The sequence below is a fragment of the Diabrotica virgifera genome, chromosome 1 (assembly GCF_917563875.1).
Source record: "Diabrotica virgifera virgifera chromosome 1, PGI_DIABVI_V3a".
Lineage (NCBI taxonomy): Eukaryota > Metazoa > Arthropoda > Insecta > Coleoptera > Chrysomelidae > Diabrotica > Diabrotica virgifera.
The window spans coordinates 303,392,953-303,413,544 of record NC_065443.1 but is presented as its reverse complement, the minus strand read 5'-3'; the positions used below and the strand labels follow the sequence as shown (position 1 = coordinate 303,413,544).

Genomic DNA, 20,592 nt, shown 5'->3' with positions numbered 1-20,592 from the left:
TCTGTGTATTTGACTTGTTCACATGGTGAAAGTATGACAGCAAGTAACAATGAAATAGATAGAGACCTCCGAACGATGACAAGACAGAAATGACAGTTTCACAGGAAGTTGAAAATTAACCTGTCATATTTAAAGACTATGGTGTACAGCTTGTTAAAATTAGAAATGATGTAACAACACACTCCACTGTGAAAATTATCATTTAAAATTCATTAAACTATAGTATAAACTAATATTATAGTTGTTGTAGTTAAAAATGTATTCACGTATACTGTAAGTGAAGTTAGTTAGGCAAACCACATTACACAAAAGTTTTGTATTCGAGAACTAAATTCAGTAATCAAATATTATTATCAGGAGATCTAAGATTTAAAAAAGCAATTTTGTGTTGATTTAAAGTTATCAAATGTATTTAACTTATTGGTAGCTGTTGGAATTTGTCTAGGTAAGTGTGTAAGGAATCACAATGGGGGTGACTGAGGTGTAAAAATGTCTTAAATAATCGAGGGGGATGTATCATTAACAAAGCACAAGCTCAAACTTAGGCGACTAATTCCTAAAGACCTCGCAGGCTGTCCGGATCCCTAAGGGTCCAAAAACCAAAACCATAATATGACGATGGCAGTGGGGGCTGAGGGGTATGAGATGTCTGTGAGGAAATTAGTGAGAAAGGAACATGAACGAGACCCAGAAAGAAAATTAGACTTTTGATTTGGTTTTACTAAAGATGAGTGTTATATGTTGGTAATGACAGATTGAATAGGTAGGGTGAGAATAACCATATGTAGAAATATGGTGGTGGGTTGTATGTAGATGAAAATTTGTATAATGTGGATGTCTGTGGATGATGATATCAGTAATTTATATGTATGTTATGAATAGATAAAAGTTGTTAGATGGCTGAAGATGACAAAAGGATTATTGTGGCTAGTACCAGATAAATTATTATAAGTGTGAATGTGAACGAAGCAGTAGAAGGGGGGTGAAAAGTGATATTGTAAATGTGTTAAGAAAAAAGTTGTCGATGGAGTGGTTGGAAGTCCCGATTGAACGAAACATGGCGGTTGACGCAATTCGGACTTTTTTGTTTTTCTTTGATTTTTTCTAGGTCCTCGTACAAGTCTAATTTTAAGAAGTCCTTCTGTGGGATTTTGTGAAGTAGAGCGACATCATCTGGGATATTCAACGTATGATTTTTTTGTTTGAGATGTTGAGAAAAGGTAGAGGTGTTCTCTCTTTTGGTGTGTTCAAGAGAGCGAGAAGCAAGTGATCTACAAGTTCTTCCTATTTAAGTAGCATCACAGTCAGAACATTGTAGCCTATAAGCACCACTACTATTCATGTAATTGATGCTATCTTTGGAATTGGATAGAGATTGTCCTAAGTTGTTGGATACTTTAAAAGAAATTTGGATGTCTTCTACTGATCTTTTGATAATGTTCGAAATATCCCCAGATAGCCTATCTTGGTGAAAGGGTATAGAATATAGAAGCATAAGTAGGTTTGGTTGTCGATATACCTTTGGTTTGGTTGTTGATATACCTTTTAAAAAGGATTTTACTGTTTTTTGTATTACATGGTATACAGCCAACTACAAGAAATCTTTTTCCTTGTGGATTTTTTATTGTATTTGATGCAGTATTTTGTTCTACAGCAGTGTGAAGAATCATTGCGTAGTTCATGTAAAAAGCAAATACATACAGTGATATAAGGCAAATCCATACTGAAGACGAAGGAAAATAGGCATACAAGTATAGGCAACAGTATAACATAATGCATGTCTTCAAAACATCCACGTCAGTAGTTAAGGATTAAATACAACACCTATCGACTTGTAACTTTTGCATTGTGTTCAGGATGACGGCAGCAAAAAAGTCTAGAATAGACAAACGGGTGGAAATGACTAATTTCGTTTACAGTGGATGCATTCAAAATTGCATGAAATTTTTGGGGCCATATCGAGTTTTATGAAAACATTTCAAAATCGGTATATTAAGGGCCAGATTTTGTTACTCGGGAGTTGTTGTGGCAGAGGAGCACCAGGAGCACCTGGTGCCCAACGTTATTGCTGAGGCATGTCATCGTTTGGAATTTCGAGGTTTCTGACACTAATTTGATGCAAAACAAGTACCCGGGGGGTGTGGTTACTAAACATGAATATAACATAGTTGACGGTCTCTGGAGTATGGGTTGTCCAAGGTGATGAATAACAACGTGAATTATGTGATAAATCATAAATGTTTCAATTAGTAATCGTAAATGTAAAATGTCGTTTAAAATCTTCAAGTTCTTGATTCTAAAAAAATGAAAAGTGGGTTTTAAAGAATAAACTACATTAATTATTACATTCTTTTTTATTTGTATACGGCCTGGATACCAGATAGTCCAAAGGCCTTCAACTTCGTCATAATCGTACTCAGAAACTCCGAAAACACCCGAGTGCTCTGTTTGCATAAATTTAATGTAGGAAAGCCTCCAAATTCATGACGAAAATTTGGAAAGGTGACGTGCATCACAGTCACCCTGGGCAATATCTGCTTCGAGAGGCCGTTCTGATATCATATTCCTGTTCAGCAACCTCTAAAACCCCCCGAGTAAACTGTTTGACTCAATTTAGTGCAGAAAAGCTTTAAAAATCCCGAAGAAGGCGTGTTTTAGCAGTTACTCTATGCACTAGGTGCTTTAGCAACCCCAAAAACCTTCGAGTAATCTATTTGCATCAATTTAGTGCCGAAAGTTCTCGAAACTTCAAATGATGACGTGCCTTAGCAGTAACGCTGCTGAGTACCTCTTGCTCCGGGATTTGGCGACCCCAAAAACCACACGAGTAACAAAATCTGTAATATACTGATTTTGACATTTTATTCGATATGGCCCCAACAATTACATGCACTTTTGGATGCATTTTTTGCACTTTAAATGCAGTGATGCATTTCCACCAATTTTTTTAGTTTAGACTTTTTCCTGACGTCATATAAACATAACGTCATATAAATGTCAGGATTATGAAATTTTCCCAGAATTTTCAAACTTATTTTCTTTTTCATTTTGAGAACGATTTCCAGAGTTGAAATAGAAACGTCAAACAGTAGTTAATTAATGAACATAATCTTTAAGTAAACCTAATAAAAACGTAAGAAAAACTTTTTGTTGTTTTTCCATATAGGTGGGTATGTACCTTACATATGAGATATGAGGCCTATAAAATCAAAACCTGCTAGATCCATGTTTTTAAATTTTGTCAGGAGGCTAAAAAATCAATACAGGCATCAGTAAATATCATAAAATGACACACTAATTTGTCATTTTTCTTCATGCCCCTTACATCTTCAGAAATTTGTACTTTTAGTTTGGAGTTAGCAGAACAAAAAATTTAGGATTTAGCAGGTTTTGATTCTGATGGGCTCATATTATGTATTTTCAAAATATCTGTACTGTTCCATTTGTACAAGTTTCATGTTTTCATATTTATCGGCGCTTCAATTGTTTTACTATACACGTATTTCTAGTAATTTGTAGACACAAGAGAATCTATAAACGATTACTAAATTGAAGATAAAAAATATGCGACCTAACAACTATTTAAAAAAGGTGAAATAAAAATAAATGTTTTTTAAGTAAGTATTAGAAACAGTACACTGATACTAAAACGATGTATATGTATACTTAGTTATTTTCCTAACTAGTGCGGAAAGTCATACTTTGCAGTTTGCCGAACGACGGGAAGCAGAGTTCGGCAAGCAGTCGAGTGCAGAAAAGAGACTTTCCGCAAGAGTATGGAACAATATTTTTTCTACGAGCGTTTAAAAAATGACCAAATCTTAATCAATTAATTGAATCAAAAAATAACATTAATAAGTTATAATAATCCCGAATTAAAGTCAATGCGGTGCCTAAATACCTGTTATGCAGTAATTAATGGTGTATATCAATACAGGTTTTAATATTTTAAAGTCAGAGCAACGATGTCAAACAAAGCAATTATTGCCAAAAAGCACGTCACTCACTTTAACATTTCCACGCATCTTTAGGTACTTACGAAATTTAAAATAATTCAGTGATTTAGATGGCATCAAGTGACGAAGAACTACCCCCATCTATTCTCGACGTTGTCAATAATCTTGATCTGTTACCGGAAAATATGTATGTAAATTCAGTGCGGAAAAGTAATGCGGAAAAATAATGCGGAAAAGTAAAACTTTCCAAACTAAAACGTGTGCGGAAAATAAGACTTTTTTGCATGCTCGTAGAAAAAATTAGTATCGGCTTATCCAGTGAGATTGATTTTCAGATTTTACTGTTGCGCTAACCATTTTATCAAATTTTTACCAAACTTTTTACTACAAAATAAATGGCCACCTAATAATAAATTTAAGTGTCAAATTAATTTTATGTGTTTCATTTTCGCCCTACGATACGGTCTCCTAAATTTCGTTGCTCCCCTTATATCTCCGTCCATGCATTCCAAAAATCTATTCTTATCCTTCTGGCGCCACCTATCCCGAGATCTCTGAACTTTCCGCTTGGGATAGTTTGCGCGACGAGCGCCAGAGGGCTCGACTGGTATCTCTTTTGACGGAAACCGCTTCAAAGAGAAACTATTTAAATGTTTTAAGTTTATTTTACATGAAAGAGCGAAAATGAGACTTGCTGAGAGGAAGATTAACTGTTGTCTTTTGTTTTCAGCTTTCCGAACTGGAACAAAGGGTGCTCGAAGCGGAAGGCCGGGCGGAAGAAGCGGAAGACAAGGTAAGGGTTAACGCTTTGTTGCCACTATTTACTCAAATATAAATATGTAGAGGAAATTAAAGTTTTACTAAATGTTAAGTGAATTGTGTTAAAGTCTTTAAATTCAAGGTTTAATAAATAAATTTTTGTTTAAATACATACAGCGAGATTTTTGTATTGTGTGAAAATGTTTTATAGCATTAGACCTGTTAGACATTTTTAGCTAGGTATGTTAGGCAACCTGAAATTTTTTCAGGTAACTCATCCGTGATAGCCTAATATGCCGGTCTGGCTGGAGGGTAGCGATGATTTTCCCCAAAACTCCCCCCCCCCCCCAAAAGGGTAAAAATTGTTAATCCAAAAAATATCTTTGAGGTGACTTTAAAGTAAATTTAAATATTTCAATATAAAGAAAATAAACAAGTCAGGCGATTTGCGAAGGATTTTAACTCTGCAAAATGCTTGCATTTTCGCCCCAGGATTATTTTCAGGGGGGTGCATCTGAATTTCAGGGGATTGCATCTAAATCTATATACAGAGTTGGGATAAAGTATGGAACCAAGCAAATATCTCTGAAACGAAAAGAACAATATTTATGAAACTTTGCATGCAAGTACAGTGACGCAAAAGGCATGTGATGCCATATTTTTTGTTACTACTCCACTTCCGGTTTCACCGGACATACCCTTAACTTATTTACTTTAAATGGGACACGCTGTAGGTATATTTTTGCAGATTTTAAAAGAACTTGTTATTTTTAATTCATACATACCAAGTTTGGAAGAAAAAACTATTAAAACAAGAAATAAATTTCTTTACAGTTAAAAAATAGGTTAATTTGATAAAAGGTAAAATGATATAAAAAATAAAAAAAAAATAATTTCAAATGTTGAAAATGTTTGCTGTTCACCTCCTGACAACGTGCAAGCCTATACATGAATTCGTGAGTCACTTTTTGCAAGATTTCTCCACGTATTAGTTCACATTCATCAATTACTATTCTTTGTCTCAAAGCCTGCAAGCATGTTGGTCGCCTAACGTAAACACGTAATTTTAGATAAGCCAAAGAAAAAATCTAACGGGTTGAGGTCCGGAGAACGAGCGGGCCACTCTATGAATCCTCTACGTCCAATCCATGGATTTGGAAAATTCACTTCCAAAAAATGAAAATTCACCATAACCTATTATCATTAATATTTCAATACGATCTTTTCCACTTAAAGGAACCATTTTTAATACAACTTATTTCTGTCAATTAGTTCAGTAACAGTTTTACCTACTATACTAAATTTAAATAAGTCATGCAGTGCATGTAAACAACAATTTTAGTCTACAGTATAGATGGTACTCGTTTATCTCCTATTACGTTGTATTAATACAAAAAATTATCTACAGACACTTTTTAACAAATTTTCTCTACCAAATCTGGTATGTGTGAATTAAAAATAACAAGTTCTTTTAAAATCCGCAAAAATATATAGGGTGTCCCATTTAAATTAAATAAGTTAGGGGTATTTCCGGTGAAACCGGAAGTGGAATAGTAACAAAAAAATGGCAACAGATGCCTTTTGCGTCACTGTACTTGCATGCAAAGTTTCATAAATATTGTTCTTTTCGTTTCAAAGATATTTGCTTGGTTCCATACTTTATCCCAACCCAGTATGTACGTATACATACTATTAACCAGTATAAAATATACAACTATATAATATGCACTTTCGTTCCCGACAGAGAGTGCATTTACTATTTTGACAGGGTATTTTTTAATATTAAAAAAAATTCTAAAAGAGACAGGATTTTTTGTGAGATTTTTTACCTGAGAGTTGATCAAAGAAATTAGGTAGAAAATCTCACCAAAAAACCTATCTTTATTAGAATATTTTTTTAATAATAAAAAATACCCTGTCAAAATAGCAATTCGTCGGCTTAGGGACACAAAATTGTATCTCCGAAATGACTACTTTTCGGCAGAGCTTATTTAAGGTTTTTAAAAAAGTGATTTGCATTTTGTAATGATCTGTAGTTTATTCTCAATTTATTTGTTCCGAATTATTAATCTTAAAAATGTTTACTTTAAGGTAATACAATCATACCCAACAATGGATAAATTGTGTTCTCAAAATAACAACATTTAGATAAAAAGTGGTGGAGGTGGAGATACATTTTTGTGTCCCTATATGAAACGTCTATTATTATAGAGACTTACTGTTGGGATCACTAATTTATTTGTAATTCTTTGTTGCTATAGTCTTACAATCTAATTTTACAACTGAGGGTTGCCCAATTTTCTAATAATAATGATAAAAGTAATAATCATAATTCATTTTATAACTTCATTTAAAATCACAAAATAAAAGTAATCGACTTTAGATATTGATAGAACCGATAAACAGTTTTTTTATTTATTTTTTTAAATAAACATCAACTTTGAAAACATGTTCAAACATTAATTTTAATTGTGTCAATCACGTTGCACACCTGATTGATTGTGATACACTATGCTGAAGAGTAGTCATTTCTGAGATACAATTTTGTATCCCTAAGCCGATGAAATTATTAACTTATTCACTTTTTTACGCCTTCACAGTCATAACAGAGCTGGAAATGCAACAGACCACGCTGCCAAATATAAGAAACAAATTATTAAATCCATTGTTGCTACCTGCAACCACCATTCAGTGCAATAAAATTTATGCCACAAAAATGTAACTCAATATCATCAGTCAAAACATAGTATCACAGAAATGTAAGACCACTTACATTTCTGTGACACTCAAAGATTGCTAAGAAATGTAGTTACGAAAACTCCCTACTGGGGTTTAAGGTGTTCGGAGAAATACAATTTTGTGTCACACAAAAGAACTCAATAATGTATGTTCAATGGTGTAGATATCTCAAAATGGAAAAAAATGTAGGTCCCAACTAATATTTGGGATTTTTTTTTTCTTGGGATTTTGGGTGTTTAACCAACACGTTACATTTGGTTTCAACCCCAGGTTTTACCTACAACACGTCTGCAGTTTCAGAAGAGTCGCTTAGACCTGTTGGTTGTATTGTTAATATGGGTGCTCCAATAGGGTTTGGAATCCAGATTTACCCCTAGATACTTGACCTCATTGGTTCTTTCCAGTTACTCCCTAAATAATTTCAGCTCAGTCAGTCCATTAAGATTCCTAGCAATTTAGTTTTGGAGAGGTTTACGAAGAGGTTCTCTTTCAGACAACAATTATCTACGTAATGAATGTCATATTGCATCTGATACGCAACAGTACTGGGAAATTTTCCCCTATCACTATTACAATGTCGTCTGCGAAACGCTGGACTCAGATTCCTTGGACGCTTAGCCCATGAATCTGGTCATCAGCAACTATGTTCCATAAGCCAAGCCGCACACCAAAGAAACATGAAGCGAAAAACATGAAACATGAAACGAAAAACATGTTTCATGAAAAGAAAACACTGCTAAACAAATCTCAAAGTCCGCCTACCAATGAAACGAGTGTGATTCATGCTCATGACACATTTTTATTTTCGGAGAGTTTAATAAATGGCCGGACATATATTTGTTTAGCAGTGGTTTATTTCCATGAAACGTAATTTACGTTTCATGTTTCTTTGATGTGCGGCCTGCCTTATGATCGTGACAATACACCCCCTTGAGGGCACTCCTTAGTTGCTCTCAGGTTTATGGTACCTTCATACGTATCTGTGTGTCTACTCTGAAGTATCGGAGTAATCCCTTGCATGTTGTAATGTTGATTATATTCCTACCCAGTGCAGTTTGTGTAGACTTAATGGAGTCTTAGACTTAATAGACTATTATCAAATCACCTTCTATATCTAAAAATGCAACAAGAGCGACTTCTGTCTGGTGCAAACTCCTTTCGAGTTCCTTCCCTATATTATGCAGGCGGATTCACCTGATTTTCCAACTTGAGAGGCCCATTGCGGCTGGTGGAGTAGTTTTCATTGATTTTATTTTTTTGGTGGGTTCATTTGAGATTGTTTCCATTGTTTTTAACATCATTGAAGTCAAACTTATAGGCCTGTATGATTTTACTATGGTGTACGCGTGTACCTGATCTTTTTTCCTGGTTTGGTAATAAACATCACCCTCGCCCTTCTGTAAGCTTTAAGAATGGTAAATTCACTCTGCCAAGTTAGATAAAATGAACTTCCATCATGTAATCGTCGAACCCATCGCAAATTATTCTGTTTCATTGACTGTAGTCAATTGTAAAAAAAATATCCATATTTTCTTCTGTATTAAAATTATCAACCCACGCATGCGCTCGATGAAATAAAACACATGTTTATTATCTAACTTTTTAAAGTTGATTTTTTTTCTAAAGTGAATTAAAAAATAAACTATAAAAAAGTTCATAAACTTTTTTATATACATCTTTAAAGAAGACTTTCTTTCTCTCGGAATAATTAAAAAAAATTGTCGAGGAAACAACTTGACAGTTTGACATTTAACAGATACCCATTTTCCGATTGGTCGGAAGCGGCATAGTGTAGAGTTCGTACTGCATATAATTGAATATGGAAACCGTGTAATGGAAATCCCACTATATTTGCTCTTGGATGAATCGAATGGACAGAGCCATTTTCTTCCATCTTCCCTTTCCCTCCTTTCCTCCCATCCATTTTATCATTTCTGGATCTCTTTGGTCCTCTCCTGCCGCTTTTCCAATTTTAATATTCTTTATAGCTTCTTCCAATTCTTACATTCTTATATTTTCCGGTTCCTTTTCCACTTCTGGTCTATTTCCTGCTGCTTCATTTCTTTCTATTTCTTCTGGTTTGAATTTATTTTCATAGATTTGTTTCCATACTTCTACCATTTCTGTAGTCTCTATTTTCAAATGATCAATTTTATCTTTGATTCCATACTGTTCCCTAATTATTTTAGTCTTTTCTGAAATTTTCTGTTTTTTCTATGTTTTCAATTCTTTTCCGAATTCTTCCCCTTACTGCTGTCCTTGCTCTGTTACTTTTCTCAATATATTTTGCTTTGTTATTTTCATCCATATGCTGTTGATATTTCTTCCAGGCTGGCTTCTTCTCCTTTATTATTTTCTTTATTTCTTGGCTCCACCATTCTGTATTATTGTGATATCTTCTGTTTAACTTGTATCTCAAATGTGTATATTTTATGCGTCGAAATCTACTGAGTGGTTTTTGAATGTCGTTATAACTTATGTATGCAGTAAAAGTCCTGTTAAAAGTCGTACATAATCGTATCTAAAGAAAGTGCGAAACAATCATCGGAGACGATCAGTTTGGATTCACATCCCACATGGGAACGAGAGAAGCCCTCTTCAATTTACTAGTTCTCGCGCAAAAATGCTACGACCAACAGAAATATATATTTATATGCTTTCTAGACTTCGAAAAGGCATTTGATAAAGTAAGACACGACCTACTATTAGAACGTTTGCAAGAAGTCGGTTTAGATGGAAAAGACATCAATTTACTAAAGAACTTGTACTGGAACCAAAAACGCCAGAGTTAGGATCGAGGGTTCCACATCCGCAGAAGTAGAAATTAGGAGGGGAGTTAGACAAGGATGTGTTCTGTCGCCTCTGCTGTTTACTCTTTACTCCGAGTTTCTATTTAAAGATGCACTGGAGGACTCCAAGGATGGAGTCAAGGTGAATGGCGTAAATATCAACAGCATCAGATACGCCGATGATACGGTGTTTGATTGCGGATTCCGACTTGGGTCTACAACGACTCATCGACAAGACCAACTCGACCTGTGAGCAGTTTGGTATGAAAATAAACATAAAAAAACCAAAGTGATGTCAATCCCAAAAAACCAAAACGTACCTCAACCATGCACAATAAATGGGCACATTTTAGAACAAGTCAATAGATTTAAGTACTTGGGATGTTGGATCGATAGCAGCCTAAATCCTGATCTAGAAATAAGATCGAGAATAGAACAGGCCAGAAAATCTTTCGAAAAAATTAAAAAACTGCTTTGTGATTCTCGAATAAATCTCGAAATTCGACTACGTTTATCCAAATGCTACGTCTGGTGTCTGGTCGTTTGGTCGACTCTTCTCTATGCAGTTGAGACATGGACTCTTAAAACATCAACCATAAATAAGTTGGAGGCCTTTGAAATGTGGGTCTACCGGAGAATTCTCAAAATTTCGTGGACATCGCATACCTCAAACGAAGAAGTGCTGCATAGAATAGGCAAGGCAAGAGAACTTTTCAACGCAGTGAAAGTTAGAAAAACATCATACCTGGGCCACATACTGAGAAATAATAAGTACCAATATGCTCAACTTATAGTGAAAGATCGAGGGAAGGAGAGGACTAGGAAGGAAAAGACTATCGTGGCTCAGAAATATCCGACAATGGACAGGGCTAAATTTTGAACAGCTAATAAGAACAGCTGAAGACAGAGAAGAGTTTGCAATTGTTGTAGCCAACCTCCATTGAGGAGACGGCACTTTAAGAAGGAGAATAACTTATGTGAATCTCGTTTTAATGTTAGGTGCTTTAGAATGGTTCTCATATTTGCAGAAAAAATGTTTATCGTACAACACTATTTTCAGTCATACGGAAAAGGTCGCGAAAACGGATCAAGTATAAAATTAACAATGGTTTCAGCAGGACGGGGCAACCTGTCACATGGCCAGGGAGTATCTTCGAATACTGTTAGATCATTTTGGTAGATCTCCATTTACCAGGCCTAACGTCATCTGATGCGTACATAGGCGAAATGCTGATGGGGGCAGACCGATCCACTGTTTGACATTCCGGATTTGCGGACTAGAATTAAAGATTTTATCGTTCCAGAGGGCCATCCGTTCCATCTGTTTTATCGAGAAATTCATCGTGAATAATGTTTTCAATGCTATATCATGTATGCTAAATATATAAATATTATAAACATTTCAATATTCATTTCAGTACTGTTTATTTTGTTCATACTGTAAAATTCATACTGTAAAGTTCATACAGTAAAATTTGTGGAAGTGTTGAAACTAAAAGTTTTCAGGATTTTACTGGAACTGCATGAAAACAATGAGGAAATATAGAATATGGAAGAGAGATGGAAAAAATTGAGAGACATATTATGGAACACTGCAAAACAAGTATGTGGAATAAGAAAGAATGGGAAGAATAATAAAAGAACTGGATGGTGGAATACGGAAATAAAGCAATCAGTAAAGAAGAAGAAAGAAATGTGAAAGCGATACATAAACACAAATAAAGAGCAAGACAGAGACGAATACAGAAGAGAGAGAAATATAGTGAAAGAACTAGTAAAAGATGCGAAGAAGAAGAGATGGAAGGAATTCGGTGAAGAATTGAACGAAGGTTTTGGGAATAACAATAAACAGTTTTGGAATAAAATAAGAAGCATGAAAGGAACAAAAACGAAGCAAATAAGAGGAGTTGGAAATGAGCGAAATGAATTGAAAAGAAACATACAGGACATACTAACCATATGGAATAAGCACTATAAAGAAAAATTCGAGGCAAGCAACCAACGAAATGAGGAGAGAGGACATCAGGAAAGAGAAGAGGATAGGGACAATCGAGTAGACGAAATTCATATCAAAGATATTGAAGAAGGATTGGCAATAAAGATTTGAAAAGCGGGAAATGCAGATGACATAGATCCGGAGATGATGAAGTACGTGGGAGAACGAGGCAAGCTTTGGCTACTGGAAATATTGAGAGAAGCATGGAGAACAGAAAAAATACCGAAATATTGGGCGGAAAATTTATTGATACCAATACACAAGAAAGGAGATGAAGCGGAATGTGATAACTATATGCTTATCATCAGTGGCATATAAAGTCTACACCGCGATAAGAGAAAGGAAGCTCAGGAAAGAACTGGAAGGAAAACTAGAAGAAGAACAAGCTGCTTTTAGGAAGGAAAGAGGAACAACAGATAATATATACATACTGAGAAGTATAATTCAAAGAAAAAACGAAATAGGAGAATACCTATAAATTACGTTTATAGATATTAAAGCTGCTTTTGATTCTATAAATAGAGAAGTAATATGGTCAGTAATGGAAGACCTGCAAATCCCGCAAAAGATAGTAAGCGTGGTAAAAAGTACATATAGAAACGTACTTGCTAAAGTACAAATAAACGGAAACAGATCGCCAATAATAAACCTAAGATGAGGAATAAAACAAGGGGACAGTCTCAGCCCAGTTTTGTTTATATTAGTAATGGATAGAGTAATGAAGAGCGCTAAGAGAAGGTCAAGGCAATTACAGGCAACAATAGGGTACAGGAATTTAGTACCAGTGAGAATGGAGGGATTACTATATGCAGATGATCTAGTAATAATAGCAGACAATAAAGAGAAAATGCAAAAATTAATCGATATCTGGGTGGAAGAAATAGAAAATTTGAAAATGGAGGTAAATGTAAAGAAAACGAAGACCATGACCCAAAATAAAAGGGAAGAAATAAACCAAACGATATTTAGGTGCAAAAACGAAATAAGAGAAACAGTCTCGACGTTTGAATACCTGGGGGTAATAATATCAGAGGATCGAAAGCTAGATCAAGAAATCTCATACAGGGCGAAAAAAGCAAATAAGATCTACTATGCACTAAATAAAACAATATTTGGAAAGGAAGAAGTAGATAAAGTAATAAATCTGAAGGTATACAATGCAATATCTGTACCAACTTTAATATATGCAAGTGAGACATGGGTAAGCAATGCAAAAATAGACAGTACAATAAACGCAGCGGAGATGAAGCAGCTGAGAAAAATAGCAGGAAAAACGAAATTGGACACAATAAGAAATGAAGATATTAGACAAAGACTGAAACAGGAATCGATAATAACCAAGATTCAAAAAAGAAAATTAAAATGGTATGGACACATTAACAGAATAGACCAAGGAAGACTACCAAAGCAGGTGATGGAATCAAAGAGATATGGTAAAAGAAGGAAAGGGAGGCCAAGGAAGAGATAGATCGATCAGATTATAGAAATTGGACAGGAAAAAGGAAAAACACATCAACAAATGAAAGAATTAGCAAAGGACCGCAAGAAATGGAAGATATGGATAGAGGATGAATAAAACCTCCGATGCCCCTGAGGGGCATAAGGAGTTTTGAGAAAGAAGAAGAAAAAAATCAGCTTCCATCCAGTAACGTTCGAATCTATCGCAGATTCTGTTTTATCGATTACAGTTCATTATAAAAAAATATTCATATTTTCTTTTGTATTAAAATTATCAACCCACGCATGCGCTGCATATAATAAAACACATGTTTATTATCTATCTAACTACCTATTTAAAATCATTTTTTTTTTAATATTCAACTTCTTTATACATTTTTAAAGAAGACTTGCCGGCAATTTCCGGTTTTTCTTTCTCTCGAAATAATTAAGAAAAATTTTCGAGGAAACAACTTGACAGTTCGACATTTAACAGATATCCGTTTTTCCGATTTTCCAATTGGTCGGAAACGGCAAAGTGTACAGTTCGTACTCCATATAATTGAATATGGCAACCGTGTAATGGAAATCCCACTATATTTGCTCTTGGAGATGAATTGAATGGACAGGGCCGCTTTACCCTTTTCCAGATTTTTCCGATAAGGCCTAGCAACCTATGCACCCCTATGCCAAGCGGTAAATCTCTGTCATTTGTAGGGGATGATGTTAAATCGACCGATAAAAACAACGTGTGGTGACATGAAAAATGATAGGTGCTTTAAAATGTGCAAAGAAAGTTTTAATGCTTTTATTTCTTTTACTAGATGCCTGAAGAACTGAAAATAAAACTGTAAAATACGAAGATTTTAAAACAGCGAATATTAGGAAACATAATATATGTAACATGAACTGAAGAAATTTATTTTTTTTAAATAATTAATATAATTTAAGGAAGAAAAGCCTTACAACCAACGCTCTAAGCATATATTACGCACTATGACTATATATTTCAATTTTCGTAAAGAATTTCGGAGGTTTTTTTGTTTTAAAATACTAAGTTTTCAATCTAATAGCACATAAAACAACACCAAAAATGTTGCTCTACATCCTACCAGATTGAAAACAATGGGAACCTTCTCTGGTTACACCTCCGAGGCTTGTAAAATTTACAAGCCATAACGGATGCTGAGACTAAGGAAGATGAGGGAATTTTACAATTTATAATTCACGACCCATCTGCTCAGCGCGGTAAAGTTCCAACGAGAATGGTTCCCTTTGTACTCCAATCAGAGTAAACATGTAAATCAAAAATGAATAACCCGAAACTACAGCCGCAACTACGAAGGGAACCATTGTCGTTGGAACTTTACCGCGCTGAGCAGATGGGTCGTGAATTATAAATTGTAAAATTCCCTCATCTTCCTTAGTCTCAGCAGCCGTTATGGCTTGTAAATTTTAGAAGCCTCGGAGGTGTAACCAGAGAAGGTTCCCATTGTTTTGTTTTCAATCTGGTAGGATGTAGAGCAACATTTTTGGTGTTGTTTTATGTGCTATTAGATTGAAAACTTAGTCTTTTGTTAGCAGTTGTCGCTAAGCATCCATGCCATTTCGTTCGTTGCAGTTCGTAACTGCACGCCGGGGTTTGTCCTGGTCTGGTTGGTTCAGAGAGAGTAGCATATGTGCCTCCTGATGAGAGACTAATAAGTTTTGAAACCGGTAGAGCACTCTCTGATTGAACTAGAATATGATGCGGCTGTAGTTTCGTGTTGCAACGAAATTGAAAATGGTAATTCATTTTTGATTTTTTTGTTTTCTTTGTTCATTATTATATAGTACAGATTTACAGTAGGTACTTTGTTCATTATTATATATCTAGTATAGATTTTTCAGACTTTTCATACTTTAGTTTGTCACTCCATAGTTTTTCAAGGTCACTTTCTCTCATAGCTTTACTAATTTCTAACCTACAGCCCATTCTGGTTCTTTGTGAGCTCCTTGTTGCTCCTGGTTCTGTTTGGTTACCATTCCCTTTGACCTTTTCCAAAATTGTCTATCTTTCTTCTTCTTCTTCAAGTCCGTCTCCTATCGGAGGTTGGAAATCATCACAGCTATTCTTATTTTACTGGCGGCTGCCCTAAATAGGTCGATGGAACTGCAGCCGAACCATTCCCTCAGATTTCTTAACCAAGATATTCTGCGCCTACCGATACTTCTCTTACCACTGATTTTACCCTGAATGATCAGTCTCAGCAGCGAGTATTTGTCACCTCTCATAACATGGCCAAAGTATTCAAGCTTTCTTCTTTTAACAGTAAGTACAACTTCACATCCTTTTCCGATCCGACGTAAAATTTCGGCATTCGTCACGTGGTCCACCCAAGATACACGTAGCATTCTACGGTAACACCACATCTCAAAAGCTTCAATGTTTTTAATGCTGCCCATCTTGATGGTCCATGACTCAACTCCGTATAATAAAGTGGAGAAGATATAACACCGCAGCATACGCACTCTCAGATCAAGATTTATGTCACGACTACAGAGAAATATTTTCATCTTGTTAAATGCTGATCTAGCTATTTCTATTCTTGCTCTTATTTCTTTTGTTTGATCGCCTGTATGATCCAAGCAAGCTCCAAGGTATTTATAGGAGGATACCCTTTCTATAACCGTGTTATTGACAACCAAATCATTCCTGGCGTGTGGATCTTTTGTTATTACCATCCATTTAGTTTTTCTGAGGTTTAATGTAAGTCCGTAGCTGTTGCAGTAGTGGTTAGTGCGTTCCATCAGTCGTTGCAGATCTGTAAGATTGTCTGCTAATATCACTGTGTCGTCAGCGTATCTCAAATTATTGATTGTATTTCCGTTGATCACTACACCACAACTAACGTCCGACAGAGCTTCTTTAAATATGACTTCGCTATAAAAATTAAACAAAAGAGGAGACAGAATACACCCCTGTCTTACTCGTCTACATATTTTGATCTCGTCAGTCATTTCATCATCTACCTATCTTTGGTGATACCAATATCAATCCCCTTTGACATGTCCCGTCTAAAATTCTCTTGTCAGGTCTTCTGTAGTATTTCTCTCCTACTCCTACCAGGAACTTTCAAATCACCGATCGTATTAGGTGATTAACTTATACGATTAACAATAAAATATCTAAGCCAACGCTGTCTCATTTTACCATCAAATTAAAATCAATTCTTAATTTGATCCTTTCTCTACGTCTCTAATACTTCTGCCCACTATAACGATATCATCAGCGAATTTGTGTCGATCTATTAAAGATGATTTCGTTCAATCCAATATTTATCTGCCCGACTGCTTTTTCCAAGGCAATATTAAAAAGAAGGTAGAAGACGAGAACTTTTCGGCAGTGATTTCGCATTGGTAATGTACAATAATATCCATTATGAAGAGTTTTTCTATGGATACTATACAATGTGCAACTTCTCTCACTACTTACAAACATTCAAAACGAACAATTTCTCAGGGTGTGAGAAAAGTCGGCCATTGCAGTGAGAAATATTTTTTTCTCACGGGTTCTCCTACGGTTTTCCATCAGTGGCGGCTCGTACCACTTTAAGAAGGTAGTGCCAGAACTCGGGCAGCCGCCAAAATTTTTAGTGACGTATTAACGGTATTGTCAAAAAAGGTATACTTACAACAAAAACTGAAAAAATATATGTGCGGATACTTTTATCTTATGTTTATTGATCTGAGGTGCAAACCAATTGTCCAACACTGATCAAAACAGTTCCGTAAATTATTAATTAATAATAAAAACCTCTTAACCTACCACCAGCATTTACTGCTGATAGTGCTTGAAGTTTGTTATTACGATTTAGCCTCTATTTACCAATTTATAAAAATAATACTATTTCATTATTCACACACATGCACAAATTTTTGTAATGTCACTTTTAAATTTTCCGATATATGAAGTTCATTCTTCTATTTTTTGGTTGCAAAGTTTTCAATGCCTTTATTATTAAAATTATTAATACAATTTACAAAATGCTTTTCTGCAGATAGCATACCTAAAGCACTATGTTTTAACATCGAAAAACAGCGTTCTGCTTCAGATGTTGATATAGGAATGGTAACTAAAATACTTAAAAGTTTAATAGTTTCTTCAAATGTGCTTTTTAAGCCTTCCCTCTACAATAAAACCGATAGCGAAACAGCCCCAGAGGTAGTAATTAATTCGTCTCGCCAATACAGTACCTACTTCTAATTCAGTTTTAAATCGAGTTTTGTTTAAAAATTAAAATTGTCTCCATGTTTCATTAAGAAATGATTCGGAGAACTGATGCTTATAAGCAGAAAACTTCTCCGACATAAATAAATTAGAAGCAACTAAATGTCCGGAGAAGGTAGACCTTTGAAAGATCTGGTACTTTGAATAATATGAACCTTTAAGTCGTTGTCTAATTCAGCGCTAAAATTGACCAGCTCCTTAAATATTCCTCTATTTTCTGAATTTTCTTTTTCGTCGTGACCTCTTAAAGCTAACTCGAAAGCTCCACAAGACCTTATTACATTTGTAGTTCTTTTAAATATTAAAAAAAATATTCTTAAAAATTTTAATTTCTTAAAATTTTTTTTAAGATAATAATCTTCTTCTTCTTAAGGTACCGAGACCGCTTGTCGATCGTTGGCTCTCATGTTGCGCAGCATATTAACAATCATTGTCTTATTTACAGCCGCACGAAATAGTTCAGTGCTAGTTTTCCCAAACCATTGGCGTAGGTTTTTAAGCCAAGAAGTTGTACGGCGGCCCACACTTCTTTTTCCCATTATTTTACCTTGCATGACAAGGTGAAGTATGTCATATTTTTCTGGGTGACGCATTATATGACCAAAATATTCCAATTTGCGCCTTTTAACCGTGTTCACTACTTCGCAACTTTTATTCAAACGTTGCAAAACCCTTTCGTTTGTGACTCTTTCTACCCAACTGATCTTCAGAATACGGCGGTAGACCCACATTTCAAATGCTTCTAGGTTTTTTAAAAGCGATTCTGTCAGTGTCCATGCTTCAACCCCGTAAAGTAGTACTGGGAATATATAACATCGGACCATTCTTATGCGAAGTTCCAAATTTAGATCATGACTGCACAGGATTTTCTTAAATTTCATAAAACTTGTTCTTGCTTTGGCAATTCTACTTTTTATTTCTGTACTAGGGTTCCAGCTTTCATTAATATGAGTACCCAGATATACAAGATTACTTACTCGTTCAATTGAGTCATTACCGATTGTTACGTTATAGGTATTATTATTTACGGCTGCCTGTTTACTAATAACCATAAACTTGTTTTTCTTGCGTTGAGATTGAGTCCATATATAGCGCAGAATGCCACCATTCGATTCAATAACGCTTGAAGATGTTCAATTGATCCAGTCAGCAACAAGGTGTCATCTGCGTATCAGATATTGTTCATAAGCATACCATTAATGAGTATTCCCTCTTTTGCGTTTTCCAAGACTTCATTTAAGATTGTTTCAGCGTAAAGATTAAACAACATTGGTGACAATATACAGCCTTGTCGAACTCCGCGCTTGATTTTTACTTCTTCAGAGCACTGATTCGCAACCCTAATACATGCAGCCTGGCCCCAATACAAATTTGCGATTATTCTAATGTCCCTACCGTCCAGACCGGTAGTTTTGAGAATATGTAGCATTTTTTCATGGCGAACTTTATCAAAATCAATCGCGCACATGAAAACGTCATGATTTACATCTCTGCATCTTTGAATTAAAAATTGGGTTGCGAATAGTGCATCACGCGTTCCAAGGCCACAGTGAAAACCGAATTGAGTACTTGAGATTATTTCCTCAATTTTTCTATATGTTTTTTGATGAATGATTCTAAGAAACGTTTTCAATACATGACTCATTAGGCTGATGGTGCGATAGTCGCTGCATTTTGTGGCTCTGTGTTTTTTTGGTAGTACAACAAATGAGGATTTAAGCCAATCTTTAGGAATTTTTCCGCTTTCATAGATTCCGCTTATTTTCCGCTTTCATAATAATCTTCATTGCCAATTAATAAATTAAATTTAAGAAATAATCAAAATATTATTTATACTATACACTACACCCACGATCATGATGCCCCAAAAGTTTAATTATAAATACAAAACTTTTTAGCAGAACATATACATAATAAAAGCGACAAACCAGCACGTAAAGAAACTCAACCTCGTGCCCGGCACAGAGATTCACATTTAAAGGTATACTAATAGTACAATATAGCTCTTTCTCTGTCACTTAAATAGAATGCTCGTAAAATCTTTCTCTCTTTAGTCGTGTCAGTACTGACTTTGGCACGAAGAAGAGATTCTCCTGTCGAATAATCTCCGCTGCGGCAGGGATTGTATTACGCCCATAGTTGCCATATTTTATATACTTGATGAAGATCAAAAGAAATACACACAAAAAAATTAACAGGAATTAAAAAGTTTTGAAGTAAAAAAATATGTTTCTGCATAGTTAGCAAGGTAGTGCCATGGCTCTCTGGCACTACCTCACGGGCCGCCACTGTTTTCCATACATATCGCCATTTCCATGGTAACATGCATAATAAAAACAAGCTGAAAATGCGAGCATTATCATAACGAAAACTTTGTTTATATACCTATTTAAATTCATAATATAGAAAATTTCTATTACGAAAAAGTGTTTAGAATTAAAAATTATGTTTTAATGTGCAAGTACATCATTCTAATTTCAATATTGTGAACTATAAAGATACTTTACTCGAAATTCATATTTTTTTACATACCTCGTATAAAATTAATAAAATTTGATTCATGATGGTTGCATCATAAATCTTAGACCAAAAAGAGATTTTTATGAAGAATAACTTTTCTTCGTCAAATTAAAAATACAAGAGTTA

General features: G+C 35.0%; 1 protein-coding gene across 6 annotated transcripts in view; it reads left to right on the top strand.

Annotated features, from left to right (window-relative positions):
• LOC126885706 (uncharacterized protein CG43867) overlaps positions 1-20,592 on the top strand; it is a 351,135-nt gene that overhangs the window by 174,651 nt on the left and 155,892 nt on the right. For all 6 annotated transcript variants that reach the window (XM_050652457.1, XM_050652440.1, XM_050652466.1 and 3 more), the window contains exon 2: positions 4,687-4,749. In XM_050652457.1, the coding sequence (XP_050508414.1) occupies positions 4,687-4,749 (63 nt within the window). The remainder of the gene's footprint in view (positions 1-4,686; positions 4,750-20,592) is intronic.